The 17,468-nt window shown below is 39.0% G+C and overlaps 2 protein-coding genes across 2 annotated transcripts; both read right to left on the minus strand.

The window, feature by feature from the left end:
- Positions 1-758: 758 nt before the first annotated feature.
- Positions 759-12,734, minus strand: LOC112906401. Its single transcript, XM_025980460.1, has 2 exons — positions 10,298-12,734; positions 759-820 (listed from the first exon to the last, which is right to left on the minus strand). Exons 1-2 carry the CDS (start codon positions 12,732-12,734, stop codon positions 759-761), a joined length of 2,499 nt encoding a protein of 832 aa, XP_025836245.1.
- Positions 12,735-15,937: 3,203 nt separating this feature from the next.
- Positions 15,938-16,687, minus strand: LOC108736833. Its single transcript, XM_018469421.1, has one exon. The coding sequence runs from the start codon at positions 16,685-16,687 to the stop codon at positions 15,938-15,940; it is 750 nt and encodes a 249-aa protein (XP_018324923.1).
- Between the last annotated feature and the right edge of the window lie 781 nt (positions 16,688-17,468).

Consider the following 17,468-nt stretch of genomic DNA (forward strand, 5'->3'; position numbering starts at 1 on the left):
TTATTCTATAGGCTTTATTTTGTGTTTGCTTTTCTTGTAATTCTATTGCCATTATAGTATATTAAGTAAATGAAGAAACAATAATTTTTGTCCCTAACCCTCGACCTAAGCTGTAAATTATCTTGGTCCCCAAGATGTGTCGAAGTCTTCTGGATATTTGGTCTTCTTCGCTGTCTCTGTCATAGCGTACCTTGGTCGTTTTCTACCATATCCTATTCGTTTTCTTTTTCTAGTTTACCTCATCCTTCTTTAACTTCATCCAATGGAGTTAGGAGGGGTAGAGGTAGACCTAGGTTAGATTATTGTTCGCAAATAGTTAAAGATATGGGTTGTTCTAGTTTTAGGGAAATGCGAAGTTTAACTCAGTATTAGAAAGAGTGGAGGTACGTGTCCAACCAGTCTTAGGATGGACGACGTTATGATGATGACTCCTATTTTTGACGTCATCTAGCAATTAGTAGAACATCGATAAGTGGCGGCAAATTTGAAAACTGCAGTGCTATATAAGTTTCCTATTATTTTTATTAAAAAAAAAAACAAAAACATATCCGTCAGGGATCATTGTAGTCGTATTGCTCATACTCAGAATGAAGCGAGTGACGCTAGGTTTAGTGGGGACTGCATATTCTTTATCTGGCTATGGAGTTGTAGTGAATCCTGTTTACTTTTATGGTTATAGAACATCGAATTTCTATGAAGTGGTTGTTAGGGGTTTGTCAAATCTGATAGCAGATTGGGCGACCCCACTAGTCACAAATTTAGTGGTTCTGAGCAGCAGCACATTTGCCGTCCACGACTTCCAAAATATTTGGTTCCCTACCTGCAGCAAATTTTTTTAATATTGGAACACTTCTCAAACTCAAGGAAAAAGTTGGAAAATTAAATTTATTTATAACTAGCGACCCGCCCTGGTTTCTCACGGGTAATCATTTTCCCCGCTAGAGAGCTTCGATAGTAGTACTTCTTTGTAGACCTTTTTAAGGTGTACAGTACTGTAGTACATTATTTTGATCTACCACGTAGGGTACAGCCAGCGTTTGAAAAGCACGCGCAAAAAAATGTGTTTATTTACAACATCACATTAGAAACTAAAATTATGAGTGTTTTTCTATTATATTATGCATGTGTTATACATATAAACCTTCCTATCGAATCACTCTATTAAAAAAACTGCATCAAAATTCGTTACGAAATTTTAATGATTTAAACATACATAGGGACAGACAGGAGGAAGCAACATTGTCTTATACTGTTGTGGTCGGCACCACTCTCTTTCATAGAACCATACAGTGCAATTTTGCATCGTACTACTACAGTTACCTGGCTGGCCGCGCAGACGTCAAACCATCCCAACCCGAACTATTTCACTCACGACCTACCCCACTCACTGCCTCACTCAGCACCCCTTCCAAAACTCACCCTGCGAAATGAAATAAATTAAGCTACCGGCCCTGCTGAAGGCCGTCCTTCGATGATTATATCGCTCAGGCAAAAGCACACCCCCGAAACACTTGGAATGTGATCCGTTCTCTTCGTAACAGAGATCCCCATCTTCCGCCACTAAAACAGAACGGCTCCACCTATTCTTCAACGAAGCAAAAGCTGCAATCTTCGCAGGCTCTTAATGTCTCCAGTGCTCCCCACTACCCAGTCCAGCGAACCTTGCCGACTTTCACGAGCGTACCAAAGCCGTCTCCCAGAACTTCGGAACAAATCGGAAGCAATTTTCTTCTCTTATAGGTCCCGAATACCTCCCTCCATTTTAGTAAACAACCGTCCCATCAAATGATGCAACTCTGTCACCTAGCTAGGCGTTGTTTTCGGCAGGACCCTAAACAGGTGGCTCCACGTCGCAACTACCCGTAACAAGGCAATAGGTGCATGCATGGCACTCAAGCCTTTCTTTCGAAACGACTCCATCTCCCAACATGCCAAAATCCGTACGTTTAACGCAATAATCAGGAGCATTTGCTCCTACACCACTTCCATCTGGGGCTGCGCCCTTCCCTACCGTCTGAAACTTCTGCAAGGCATCTACATGCGGATCCTTCGTTCTGCACTAAACTATCCCTGGTTCGTCAGAAACACCCAAATTCTGAAGGATATTGCTTTAGCTTCTCTCCCTGAGGCTGCAATCTCATTCGCAGCAAATCTCAGGGCCTCAGTGTCAGTTTACTCAAACCCTACTATCTCGACACTCTCCAACTTCGCACCGAAGCCAAACGACCGTTTCCGAAGGCCCTGTTACCTTCTACAATGAGCCACACCCTTTCGCTCACTCCTAGCTTGGCTTTCTAGCGCGAGTGTCCACCCATCACTTCCAAGGTGGATCACCTATTTCGACGGTTCTCACCCCCCCCCAATTCCCCCACGCTTAACTATTTTACCTACTCAACCCTCTCCCATATCCTAACCTTCCATTCTCTTCCCGGGGATGAGTAACCCTTAGGGTTTATCTCCCCACTCGAGGAGGGGTTTTAGTCGGTAAAAATCCGACACTACAGCCTTTCAGGGGGTGTCTTTTGAAGATTTCCCCTCCTCGAGAATAATCTAAATAAAAAAAACTGCAGAAGGCAGTCGATGACGCTCGGCAGCAGCATCGAGTTCTCCCAACCCCAATAGTGCTCAGCAACCGCATTGGGTCTCCCAGTTTCAAATTTCTACCAGAATCAAACATCAAGTGTCCACTTTAACCCTTGAATCCAAATGAAGCGAGGAAAGCGTTCCGGACGCAAGGTACGGCTGGCTGCCGCGCTTTATCCCGTGTCGTTTCCTATCGGGAATGCCCAGACAGTGATGAATTTCGAATGTGTTCTTGTTTTAGTGTTCCCTTTTGTGTATATATTGTGTTCTTTCTCTCTTCTATGTATATATCGTGTTCTTTTCTCTCTGTAAATATATACGTATATAATGACACCTGCATACTTTCTTTCCTTTTACTGCACAGCGTATCCGAAGTCATGCTCACACACATCCCCCGGGAGCTAGATCAAACTAAATAACTAAATGATTAACATAAAATCCCTTCCTTTTTTGCTTCGTATTCTCTTCTTATTCGTCTTTCAGCGTATTCTAACCTAATTCTTATTCTATAGGCTTTATTTTGTGTTTGCTTTTCTTGTAATTCTATTGCCATTATAGTATATTAAGTAAATGAAGAAACAATAATTTTTGTCCCTAACCCTCGACCTAAGCTGTAAATTATCTTGGTCCCCAAGATGTGTCGAAGTCTTCTGGATATTTGGTCTTCTTCGCTGTCTCTGTCATAGCGTACCTTGGTCGTTTTCTACCATATCCTATTCGTTTTCTTTTTCTAGTTTACCTCATCCTTCTTTAACTTCATCCAATTTATCGGCAGGTTCTTCTTTGGGATTGTTGTGTTCTTCTTCTTCAAAACTTTGGTTTTGCCATATTTTTATTTGACTTGCTTGGGCTCTCGTTCTTGCATATTTTCCTTCCTTGTCTAGTAAGGATGTAACTTCATAGGTGTCGCTGGGTAAAATTCGGATCACTTTCAATGGTCCTTTAATCGTAGTTGTAATTTTGCGGATTCACCTGTTGCTTGCGGGTCTCCGACGACGTCTCCTGTTTTGTGCTGTAGGCACTCCTTTACATCTCTTTTTGTCTTTGTATTTAATTTGTTCTCTTTCGATGGTTTGTTACACTTCTTGTAGTTCTTCTGGTAGTTGATAGTTTTCGTTATCTTCCGTCGTCGAACCGGGGTATGTCTTTCCATAAAATCCGAATGGAGTTCCTCCTGTTGTCTTGTTAACTCATGTATTGATGTCTCGCTCAATTTTTTTATATGTAGGTCCCACGTTTTCTTCAACTTGTACACTTGCTTGCATCAGTGGATACTGTTTGATTTAGTCTTTCTGCGAGCTCGCTGGCTTGAGGATGCCTACTTGAATTCAGGGTGGACCTAGTCTCATTTTTGACATAATTTTTCAAAGGTTTTAGCATTGGAACTGGTTCCTCTGTCTGATATTCATGAGGGGGACCCAAAGTTTTCTATAAACTTATCGATTCTTCTGACAGTTATCTCTGTCGTCGTTGACCTTACAGCTTCTAGTTGTACGAACTTGGTTAGGTTGTCTATAAGTAGTAGTAAATACTTGTTTCTCTAGCTGTCGTAATAAAGGTCTTAGGTGATCTATATGTACCTACACATTCAAAGGCTTTCTGGTGGTATTGGATGAAGTAATCCCGGTTGTCTACCTGCTCAGTTCTGGGACAATATACACTCTAAGCACATTTGGATGTGTCTAAAAATGTATTTCCGCATGTTTGGAAAGTAATAATAATTAATCATTTTACAGGTATGTCTTTTCGGTTCCATCATGTCCCACTAAATCATAGTATTTGATTACTAGCGATTTTTTCATGCTCTTCGGTGCTGCACATGTCTTTCTCATTGTCTTTCACTTTCATTGTTTTGTACAAAAGTCCATTCCTTAACTTGTAGTTCCGCACATCGTTTAGGTGGTCTGTGATACTCCAATCCTTTCTGTTCTTTTTCAAAATTTCAATTTTATTTCTTAATCTGCTATCTGAAAATTGGTACAAAATAGTTTTTTCTTCTCGTGTCACAACAGTAAACACACTTAATTTGTCAAATAGCAATTCAGCACTATAGAAACACTTTATCACTTCTTCGGTCTTTTTTCTCTTTCTATCATCTCAAACATTCTGACTCGTACTAACTCTACACGATTTGTTCTTTAGGTTATTTTCGAGGAGGGTAAATCTTCAAAAGACACTCCCTGAAGGGAGCAAGTGTCGGATTTTTACCGACTAAAACCGCTCTTCGAGTGGGGAGATAAACCCTGAGGGTTACTAATCCCCGGGAAGAAAATGGAAGGTTGGGATTGGGGAAATAATTTTCCGTGTTACCGTCTAGAAACTGTCCGTGTACTAACTGCATGACATCTATAATCCTTACTTTTCCTAATTGCAATTTCATGATGGGTCTCTTCGGTTATTTAGGTTTAAACTTAACTTCTCAGTATTTCTTCTAAACGACGTTTCCAGATTTCACTAGTAACTAATTCATCACATGTTGGGCTTACTACTTCCTAGTACTGACTAAAACTAAAAATACCAAACAAAACGAAAACACAAATGCTGTTGGGAAAGACATCAACAGCCCCCAGCGCGGCACTTTGCCTTTGATCTAGACACTGCTCCTATCAAACAAAGACAAGACAAAACATGCAAAAAAAAACACCTAAATCCTTACAAATTCAACATCCTCCCCACCTTGAGATAAAATGCACTATTTATTTTAAAAACAAAAAACATTAACATAATAAACGTAACTAACACTAGTGACTAATTAAAATACATTAATCATTCTCTCAACCTTTCTGCCAGTCTTAGTTAATACATTGGACTTTATTTTCCGATATGTCTCGTTCCTCTTGCACAGAGTTTTTCACACAACTGTTAACACTGTCATAATTTAATTCTAATGGAAAAACCTTTTGTATCAGTCGCACTAACTCGCCCGAATCTGTCGTTAATTGCACCACACGAACAATTCCATCTTTGCCTGGAATCACATCCGTAACCTTAGCCAATGGCCACTCAAGTCTCTTAGTGTTATCACTTTCTATTAACACGATATCCCCTACACTAATTTTATCAGTATTTTTTACATTAGCTTTTTGTTTTACTAACATTCCTAAATATTCACTCCTAAACCTGCGTCTTAACTCATCTTTCAACTTTTGCCTATACGCATACCTTCTATTTATTTTATTTGCTTCAATACTATCTAAGTCCAAAACCCCTATCTCTTTTATTTCCTCTAAGAAATCCGATGGAGCCAACGGTTTGAACTCAGTCTCAACAGCTAACATGAATGTTATCGGTCTTGAATTAATTATAGCCTCACAATCGATTAAAACAATTGACATTTCCTCATAATCCAGACTTGTTCTTCTAAGGGTCCGACGTAATATTTTTTTTCAGAATTCCTATAAGGCGCTCTCAAAATCCTCCCCACCATGCCGCAGTGGGAGGATTAAATCGCCATTCTATTTTTTGCAGAGCAACGGTACCTCCTAACATTTTTTAGTCTAATCTGTCTAATTCGTTTAAGCCCCTTGAAATTTGTACCGTTATCGCTGTAGATTATGTTGGGCCTGCCCCTTCTAGCTATAAATCGTCCAAGTGCCATAAGTACTGCCGCTATATTTAAAGAATTTACAATCTCCAAGTGCACTGCTCTAAAAACTGCACATGTGAAAATTCATATCCATTATCCAAGCCTTTTTCGCGCTTCCCAGATACATTGGCCCGGCAAAATCTATACCGATTACTCTAATACCGCAGCGTCCCTAACGCGATTTAAGGGTTACGGTGCCGGAATTAATTTTAAAGGCTGAGACTCATAGCGACGACATACTATACATTTTCTAATTACGGATCTAATTATTCGCCTACCCCTTAATATCCAGTACTTTTCTCTTAAGGAATTTAATGTGATCTGTAATGTAAAGCAATGATACTAATATTATTGGGTAGAATATATGGACATTTGAAATTAAACGAAGCTTCTCGGAGTACAATTTTTGTTTCTACACAAACTAAACCATCTTCCTCCGTAAATAACATAAAATGTTTACTGGTTCTATCCTCAAAATCTGTTAAACTTTCTTGGCACATTTTTAATACACTTTTCACTGAGGCTTTAATTTCCGCGCAGCCTAGACTGTCTTCATGTAATTTACCTGAACTATTCCTACAATTGTTTATAAATCTTTTTATCCACGCAACTATACTTAAAACCTTAGAATAATTCGAAAACTTTTAGTAATTTAGGCTCAGCTGGTATTNCAAAAAATATGCGATATTAATTTTTACCTATTGTACTTTATGTAGATAATGTTGTCCAAACACCAAACACAGCAAACAATCAAAACGATCCCGTACACGGTACCTCAAAACAACATGTGATTTGCGTATGATATATCATACGATGGGCACTTATGGGTTAATTTGTACACCTATATGCACAACAATATTTAACCATTTCAACTAATTACTTTAAAAAACTAACAAAATTAACAACACAGCCTAAATAACACCTCTATTTACGTTAGTCCGATGCAGACAGATAACCACCCCATAGCGTCTGACCTTACACTTGGGATCATCTTTCTCAACAGCTTCCTGTAAGCGGCCATTGAACTAGAGTCCAGATTCCCCTCCACTGCTCCAATTCAATGAAACGAGCTAATTCCAGTGTTCCCCTCCACTTCAATGGTGATATCATAGTAATCATTATAGATCCATACTTATGTACATAGACATACATTAATGGACGTGCCTTAGCCGTGTGTCGTGATAATTTCTTGGCTCGAAAAGTGAGGGAAATGGTGTATGGTTTCGGAGTAGTGCGGTCTTTTTCATTACACGCTCACGCACTATCCTGAGAGAGATGGATATTGTCCGAAACTTCGTTCCTTCTCTTTCTTTTGTTGTACCACAATTCTGACCGCTAAGGTATGTCCATTAGTAAACGTCGATGCTTATGTAGCTGTCAGCGGGGATCATAGATGCGAAAATCTGTAATCACAAACAATAACCACTGACCATTTAAGAGCTTCACCGACCATGACCTTCGCGCTGACAAGTAGATTGGTAACCAAAACCCACCGGTTGTGGGGTGTCTTTTGAAGATTTCCATTTTCCACGAAAACATTAGCTCGAATTTTTACAAAACTTTGCTGCCTCCTGAAGTTTATGTCCAAAAGGTCACACCATGAGCCTCTAATAATGGTACTAATATGTAGGAATTACTCCTAATTTTTCCGATCCGACGGGACTTGAACCTTGACGAAACTCTTGTACAAACTAGAGTGGGTGGATCGGCTTGCGAGTTTCGATGATTTAGGGTGCCGGACCACAGGTTCAACTATAATGGAGGGGTTCCTGAAGAGAAACCAGACTAAGACAAGTCCCTGAAAGAGGGCAGCAGCTCTTTCAGTACTCAGGGTTTCAAAAATCACGAGGATGGGAATGGCACTCTGATGCACAATACTGCGATGTGGAAGGCCTCGAGAAATCACTACATTATGGTTCCGAGTAAAATTTCCTCTGGGGTAAAGCACTCCGGACGTAAACTAGTCCACCATTCGGATCTCAGGGAGGGGACTACCTCGGGGGATCAATAAGTGCAATAGGGTTAGGTGCAATATTTCACGAGGTGCAATATTTCACGAGTTGGAGCGTGAAATGTTAGGACAATGAGGCAAGTAGGAAAATTAGACAACTTAAAAGTAGAGATGGATAGATTAGAATTAGATTTAGTAGGTATAGTGAAGTCCGTTGGCCCGAAGCTGGAGATTTTTGGAGTGGGGACTTTAGAGTAATATATACAGGATCGATAGAAGGTAATTCGGGGGTAGGAATTGTAATGCGTAGGAAGGTAGGGAAGAGTGTAGAAAGTTATTTACAAAAAAGCGGTAGGATAGTTATGGTTAAATCAAACTCAAAGCCGGTAAGAACGGTATTAGTGCAGATCTACATGCCTACATCATCTTACAGTGATGAAGACGTAGAAGCAGTTTATGCAGATATAAAAGACGTGTTAAGTTTAGAGAAAGGACAGGAAAACCTAATAGTTTTAGGAGATTTCAACGCAATAATAGGTGAAGTTAAAGTGGGTGCAGTAGCAGGTTCTCTTGGATTAGGCAATAGAAATAATAGGGGAGACAGGCTGATTTTGCGATAAACATAACTAAACCGTCACAAATACTTTATTAAGCCTCCACGTTAGGAGGCGCTATACGTGGAAGATGCCAGGTGATTTAGGGAGATATCAGTTAGATTACATACTTATTAGGCAAAGATTTAAAAATCAAACGAAGGACTGTAGGAGTTATCCAGGAGCAGATATAGATAGCGATCATAACTTAGTAGTTATGAAAACCAATCTAAAATTGAAAATTCTGAAAAAGAGGGAAGGTAGGAGACATCTCGACTTAGAGAAGCTAAGATGTCACGAAACGTGTGATACTCTAGGTAAAAGGACAGGCGAAATACTAAAGGCGGCGGGAGAAACGAATGATGGGGACATAGAGACAGAATGGAGCTGCATTAAAACGTGTCAGCAGCTACGGTATACTAGGTCTTAAATAAAACGAAAGTAGGAAACCCTGGATAACAAATGAGGTTGTAGGATTAATAGACGAAAGGCGGAAATACAAAAACAGGACAGACGAAGAAGGGCAAAAAAGATATGTAAGTAAACTTTTTCGCTTATANATCCACGCTATTACCGTCGATGAATCTGACCAAAAATGAAGATTTACAAATTTTGTATTTAACATTCTTGTCGTAGCGTCAGCCAATCTCGCTCCAACGTTTGCCGCCAATAATTCTAAACGTGGTATACTATTACGTACATTTTCCTTACTTTTCATAGGAGAAACTCGCGATTTAGCTTGTACGAATCTAACTTTGACTCCTTCACTATCTTTTATGCGAATAAAAATAACAGCCGCGTATGCCGATTTACTTGCATCGCAAAATGTATGCAAACTAATTTCATCGTGCGAATCCGTTCCTCCGATGAGACAACGCGGTATCTCTACTTTATTTAATTCAATAATTCCCTCGTACCATTTTATAAAGCGAGTTTTAATTTCAGTACCGACGTCGTCATCCCACGTGAGATTTCTTGCCCATACTTCTTGCAATAATATCCGCGGACCAAGTGTTACGGGACAAACAAAACCCAACGGATCAAAAATACGATGTACGCAAGACAAAATATCTCTTTTAGTTATTTTCTGTAAATCTAAATTTTCTAAATTTTCAACATTTAAAGATAATACATCTCGTTTCTTATCCCACATAATGCCTAAAACCGGAGTGATACTCTCTGTGGAAACATCACCATTATATTCCCAACCGCGAAGATCAAAACCTGCAAGCTCCATCGATTTCCTCGCCTGATACATAAATTCATTTAATTGAGTAGTCGAGTTTACACTGGTTACACAATTATCAACATAGAAATCATTTAACAATTTTTCAATATTACTACGAGTAAAAATCGATTTACAGTCATTCTGTAATGACTCAAGAATACCCTTCAAATGTAATTCAATTACTGCGCCTAACATAAATGGGCTGGAACATATACCAAATACAACCCTACAATGACGTAGTACAATTAAATTATTTTGATCATCATACCAAAAAAATCTTAGAAAATTTCGATCTTTAGGATCAATACTGATCTGTAAGAAAGCTCTTTTAATATCTGCTATTACACCTATATTACCTTCCCGGAATCTCAATAAAATAGAAGGCAGTTGCTCGATGAGATTGGGTCCCTTTTGTAAGCATTCGTTCAGACTAGGCGAAGGAGGCTGTTTGGCAGAGGCATCAAAAACGGGTCGAATTACAGTTGTACTACGTTCCTTAACAACATGACGGTGTGGTAGATAGTGTCCCCAAATGTCCATCTCCTTGTCTAACACACGTTCGATGATTCCTTCGGCTAACCATTCTTTGAATACCGCGTCGTAGGCTTCATATCTTCCTTCGATCCTAAGCTTCTTCGTAGTAGTTTGTAGACGTTTAATAGCAACACTTTTATTGTCGGACAGCGGGGGGTGGTTTTCCGACCATGGTAACTGTACTTCATATCGATTTTCACTGTTGATAGAAACGGTTTCCAAGAATTCTCTGTACATCACTTCTTCTTGTTGTTTAAAAGTCCTATACGTCATAGGATCTCTTATACCTAACACATCTAGAGACCACAAATCTTTCAAATCGCAATTTTTAACGTACAACGATATCGCGGCGACAGTAGAGTTTTCCCGTACATTTTCTTTTCTTACTGCGCCCATAATGGTCCAACCTAACAACGTTTCGAACGCTACTAAACCACTCTTCAGTTCTTTACGACAACCGGTCAATATTTTTCCCGCAACATCGGCGCCGATAAGAATCGATATTGGATCGTCACAGTCCCATACATCCGTTAATCTTATATTAAATTCGTTTAGTTCGTGAAGCCACTTTTTATTCTCAATAGGTTCTATACGACCACAAATGACCTCTTGGTCCAGCGCGACGAAATTACACGCAAAATCGCTCTCTAAACTTTGCATTCGTACGCGATATTCTTTGTGTGCGACAACTTCCGACTGCCCGCCACCGAAAAGCATATGACTTAATCTTTGTTCACCCACCGATTGGTAACCCAATTTTTCGATTATATCTTTCGTCACGTAAGATCTTTGTGATCCACTATCAATCAACACGCGCGCAATCAGTTCTCTATTATCGCTGTAAATTTTTACTTTTAATGTTTGCAGGAACACCATTTTGTTATTGGAAATGCTCGCGATACAATTCAACTCTTTCCGCACTGGCGCGGAAGTATCTGCGCTCGCAATTTCATCCCTTTGTTCTCTTGGTTTCTCATCTGGACACATCAAATTTACGTGTCTTCGTTCACATCGCGAACATTTTACGCGGACTCGACAAGTTTTGAAACCATGCCCGATTTTAAGACACTTAAAACACGCACGCGCTCTCTTCACACACTCTTGTTTACCCGATAAACTCATTCTTTTAGCTTTATTGCAACCCTCACTCTCGTGATCTTTGGCGTCGCAAAATATACAGGTGTGGTCTTTTCCTTTGGTCATTAACAAACCCATCGCGCTCGGAATATTTCTATTAAATTTATACGGCTTAGATTTCTTAATATCAGATTCGTGCCCAGTATCTAAATTAAAACCTTGTAACGCCAACGAAATTCGCAACTCACTTTGTACCTCCCTCTCGATAAATTCTATAAGACGGGTGAGTCTGTCTTTGGATCGCGGTTTTCCATCTTCCGCGTCCGAATTGTGTTTTCCAGCGTCACTGCGTTGCCACGCGCGTAATAAGTCCTCCGGCAAGGAAGATTCTACTAACGGGTACAACATCGCCGCGCACTTGTCCGTGGTAACTCCTAATGTTTCCAGGGCCCTCAAATGAGATTCCAATCTATCATACAAGCTTGCAAGTGAAATATTACCACGTCCTTTAATAGCATTTTGCAGCACAAGTTGCAACAATTCACGCACGTAAACTTCAATCAAAAGTTCGTCTTGACCGAACCTACTCTTTAAACTTCTTATTACTTTATCATAATTGCTTCCAGTTGGTGGGTAACTTTTAACTAACTCCGCTGCTCTTGAGTCCGGCACAACCGCTTGTTTCAAATACTGGAACTTGTCTTCATTGCACATATTTTTGTCCTCATGGATTTTCTTGAAACAACTCCAAAAAGACAGCCACTCACGAATGTCTCCGTTAAACTTAACAATTTCTATCGACGGCAACTTATAAGATCTCTTGTTTTCACCGTTAGAAGAAGAACCCGACGGGACCGCACAATCAACCAAATTTTGCACTAAATTACTATCACCCATGGTACGTTCGGTGAACAAGTATTTGGCTGTTAAAAACCTATGCTTGTACTCATCTGCTTCATCGTACTCCTTTTGTAACTCAGTCTCGGTAGCGGTCTCTAATATGGCCTCAATTATAGAATCTTGACAATAATTTAAATCGGTTAACTTATCTTCCAAAGTACAAAACGCGACTCTCAAACTTGCAATTGTAGATTCTGCATTGTCCAACATCACTTGTAATGAATTCAGGGCCTTCGTAAAACCAATTCTTAACACAGTTCTTTTCTTCTTCAACGGTTCCATTTTTCTCGTTTTAATACAACACCCAAAAACCAATAATTCAATAATAATAACCCAAAAACAGTCCTGTCACGGTCGCCAAATGTTTTGTCGCGGAACTGAATCCAAGGGAAATTATTTTGTTGAAAATAAACAACGAAGATATCAAAACGAGAATTAACTTTTATATTTTAAAATGCGGAAAACAAGACTACTTCAATACATGTTGTGCTTACTACTATCTATTACTGACTAAACTAAACATAGCAAATTTTACTTATTCTTATTTCCACCACGATAGGTAGACTAAACAAATCAAAAACACAAATGCTGTTGTGCAAGACATCGCAGCCCCCAGCGCGGCACTTGCCTTTGAGCTAGACACCGCTCGTATCAAACAGACATGACAAAACATGCAAAAAAACAACTAAATCCTTACAAATTCAACATCCTCCCCACCTTGAGATAAAACGCATTATTTATCTCAAAAAACAAAAAAACATTAATAATAAACGTAACTAACACTAGTGACTAATTAAAATACATTAATCGTTCGACTTTCTTAACCTTTCTGCCAGTCTTAGTTACATAGGGTTCTTTACATTCAACTGGATTCTCTTTATTACCTTCAATTGATTTGATACATTGGACTTTATTTTCCGATATGTCTTGTTCCTCTTGCACAGAGTTTTTCACGCAATTGTTAACACTGTCATAATTTAATTCTAACGGAAAAACCTTTTGTATCGGTCGCACTAACTCGCCCGAAGCTGTCGTTAATCGCACCACACGAATAATTCCATCTTTGCCTGGAATCACATCCGTAACCTTAGCCAATGGCCACTCAAGTCTCTTAGTGTTATCACTTCCTATTAACACAATATCCCCTACACTAATTTTATCAGTATTTTTTACATTAGCTTTTTGTTTTACTAACATTCCTAAATATTCACTCCTAAACCTGCGTCTTAACTCATCTTTCAACTTTTGCCTATACGCATACCTTCTATTTATTTTATTTGCTTCAATACTATCTAAGTCCAAAACCCCTATCTCTTTTATTTCCTCTAAGAAATCCGATGGAGCCAACGGTTTGAACTCAGTCTCAACAGCTAACATGAATGTTATCGGTCTTGAATTAATTATAGCCTCACAATCGATTAAAACAATTGACATTTCCTCATAATCCAGACTTGTTCTTCTAAGGGTCCGACGTAATATTTTTTTTCAGAATTCCTATAAGGCGCTCTCAAAATCCTCCCCACCATGCCGCAGTGGGAGGATTAAATCGCCATTCTATTTTTTGCAGAGCAACGGTACCTCCTAACATTTTTTAGTCTAATCTGTCTAATTCGTTTAAGCCCCTTGAAATTTGTACCGTTATCGCTGTAGATTATGTTGGGCCTGCCCCTTCTAGCTATAAATCGTCCAAGTGCCATAAGTACTGCCGCTATATTTAAAGAATTTACAATCTCCAAGTGCACTGCTCTAAAAACTGCACATGTGAAAATTCATATCCATTATCCAAGCCTTTTTCGCGCTTCCCAGATACATTGGCCCGGCAAAATCTATACCGATTACTCTAATACCGCAGCGTCCCTAACGCGATTTAAGGGTTACGGTGCCGGAATTAATTTTAAAGGCTGAGACTCATAGCGACGACATACTATACATTTTCTAATTACGGATCTAATTATTCGCCTACCCCTTAATATCCAGTACTTTTCTCTTAAGGAATTTAATGTGATCTGTAATGTAAAGCAATGATACTAATATTATTGGGTAGAATATATGGACATTTGAAATTAAACGAAGCTTCTCGGAGTACAATTTTTGTTTCTACACAAACTAAACCATCTTCCTCCGTAAATAACATAAAATGTTTACTGGTTCTATCCTCAAAATCTGTTAAACTTTCTTGGCACATTTTTAATACACTTTTCACTGAGGCTTTAATTTCCGCGCAGCCTAGACTGTCTTCATGTAATTTACCTGAACTATTCCTACAATTGTTTATAAATCTTTTTATCCACGCAACTATACTTAAAACCTTAGAATAATTCGAAAACTTTTAGTAATTTAGGCTCAGCTGGTATTGCAACTAAACAACTACTGTTGCCATGCTTGGCACTCTTTTTCAATTCAGAGTGTATTTCTTCTTCATTATACAATAGATCGACGTTACTATTCGGCCAATCTTCAGAATCTCTATATAACCATTCCGGCCCATCCCACCAATGCGATGATAATAAACGCTCTACAGTACACCCTCTCGAAGGAAGGTCAGCGGGATTCAAATTACCAGGAACATGCCGTCAAGATTTAGGATCTGAGATTTCGCGGATTTCTTTTACACGATTATGTACAAATGTACTCCAATTGTGTTCACGATGAATCCACGCTATTATCGTCGATGAATCTGACCAAAAATGAAGATTTACAAATTTTGTCTCCGATGAGACAACGCGGTATCTCTACTTTATTTAATTCTATAATTCTCTTGTACAATTTTATAAAGCGCGTTTTAATTTCAGTACCGACGTCGTCACCCATGTGAGATTTTTTGATCAAAATTCTTGTAATAATATCCGCGAAACAAGTGTTACGGGACAAACAAATCCCAACGGATCAAAAATACGATGGATGTAAGACAAAATATTTCTTTTAGTTATTTTCTCCAAATTTAAAGATAGTACATCTCGTTTTTTGTCCCACATAATGCCTAAAACCGGAGTGATACTCTCCGTGGAAACATCACCATTATATTCCCAACCGCGAAGATCAAAACCTGCAAGCTCCATCGATTTCCTCGCCTGATACATAAATTCATTTAATTGAGTAGTCGAGTTTACACTGGTTACACAATTATCAACATAGAAATCATTTAACAATTTTTCAACATCACTACGAGTAAAAATCGATTTACAGTCATGACTCAAGAATACCCTTCAAATGTAATTCAATTACTGCGCCTAACATAAATGGGTTAGAACATATACCAAATACAACCCTACAATGACGTAGTATAATTAAATTATTTTGATCATCATACCAAAAAAATCTTAGAAAATTTCGATCTTTAGGATCAATACTGATCTGTAAGAAAGCTCTTTTAATATCTGCTATTACACCTATATTACCTTCCCGGAATCTCAATAAAACAGAAGGCAGTTGCTTAATGAGATGGGTCCTTTTTGTAAGCATTCGTTTAGACTAGGCGAAGGAGGCTATTTGGCAGAGGCGTCAAAAACGGGTCGAATTACAGTTGTACTACGTTCCTTAACAACATGACGGTGTGGTAGATAGTGTCCCCAAATGTCCATCTCCTTGTCTAACACACGTTCGATGATTCCTTCGGCTAACCATTCTTTGAATACCGCGTCGTAGGCTTCATATCTTCCTTCGATCCTAAGCTTCTTCGTAGTAGTTTGTAGACGTTTAATAGCAACACTTTTATTGTCGGACAGAGGGGGGTGATTTTCCGACCATAGTAACTGTACTTCATATCGATTTTCACTATTGATAGAAACGGTTTCTAAGAATTCTCTGTACATCAGTTTTTTTTGTTGTTTAAAAATCCTATGCGTCATAGGATCTCTTATACCTAACATATCTAGAGTCCACAAATCTTTCAAATCGCAATTTTTAAGGTACAATGATATTGCGGTGACAGTAGAGATTTCCCGTACATTTTCTTGTCTAACTGCGCCCATAATGGTCCAACCTAACAACGTTTCGAACGCTACTAAACCACTCTTCAGTTCTTTATGACAACCGGTCAATATTTTTCCTGCAACATCGGCGCCGATAAGAATTGATATTGGATCGTCACAGTCCCATACATCCATTAATCTTATATTATACTCGTTTAGTTCGTCAAGCCACTTTTTATTTTTAATAGGTTCTATACGACCACAAATGACCTCTTGGACCAGCGCAAGGAAATTACACCCAAAATCGTTCTCTAAACTTTGCATTCGTACGCGATATTATTTGTTCCCCAACGAAAAATGAAGGAAGTGACGGTATAATATTTTTAAACTATGTCACTTAATCCTAATTCTGAGATGTTTTTTACAGGATTATCATATAAATCAGGCGCTTTAACATTCCTCTTAGGCCCATTTACAACTGCAGGTATTTGGAGAACTTGTGCTAGGACCATCCGAAAAATCCGGCACATCTGCATTTACAAAACTTTCATTTTTAGCAACGGGCTCAACAGTACCCTCCCCGAGAATCAACCTCTCCTCGGGTGGAATATAAAAATCCCAATCATCATCATCAGCCTTTTCAAACGCACTTGAGTTTCGCAGATTCTTCGCTGATCTAATTTGATCGACATGCCTCCTCCACACACTACCATCCTCCAGCGGAATACAATAGTTCAATTTACCGGTTACGGCCTTAATCTTACCGAAAACCCATTTCTGCTTACCGAGATAATTACGGGCAATCACATTTTGCCCCACGTAAAATCTCTTAACTTTCAAGTTATCATTAACGAAGTTTAAACTCCTAACCTCTACCGAAGGTTTTAACAAATCAAGCTTACATCTTAGTTTCCTTCCGAGGAAAAGCTCAGCTGGAGTTTTGCCAGTGTGAGGATGAACCATGTTTCTGTATTGAAACAAAATCTTTTGTACATCATTATGAATGTTTTTCGGATCATTCATCTTTTTCAACGCAGCTTTGATAATTTGTACATATCTCTCCGCCTGCCCATTTGTAGCTGGATGATAAGGCGCAGAGAACTTG

The sequence above is a fragment of the Agrilus planipennis genome, unplaced genomic scaffold, assembly GCF_000699045.2.
Source record: "Agrilus planipennis isolate EAB-ADULT unplaced genomic scaffold, Apla_2.0 scaffold187, whole genome shotgun sequence".
In the NCBI taxonomy this organism is placed as follows: Eukaryota; Metazoa; Arthropoda; class Insecta; order Coleoptera; family Buprestidae; genus Agrilus; species Agrilus planipennis.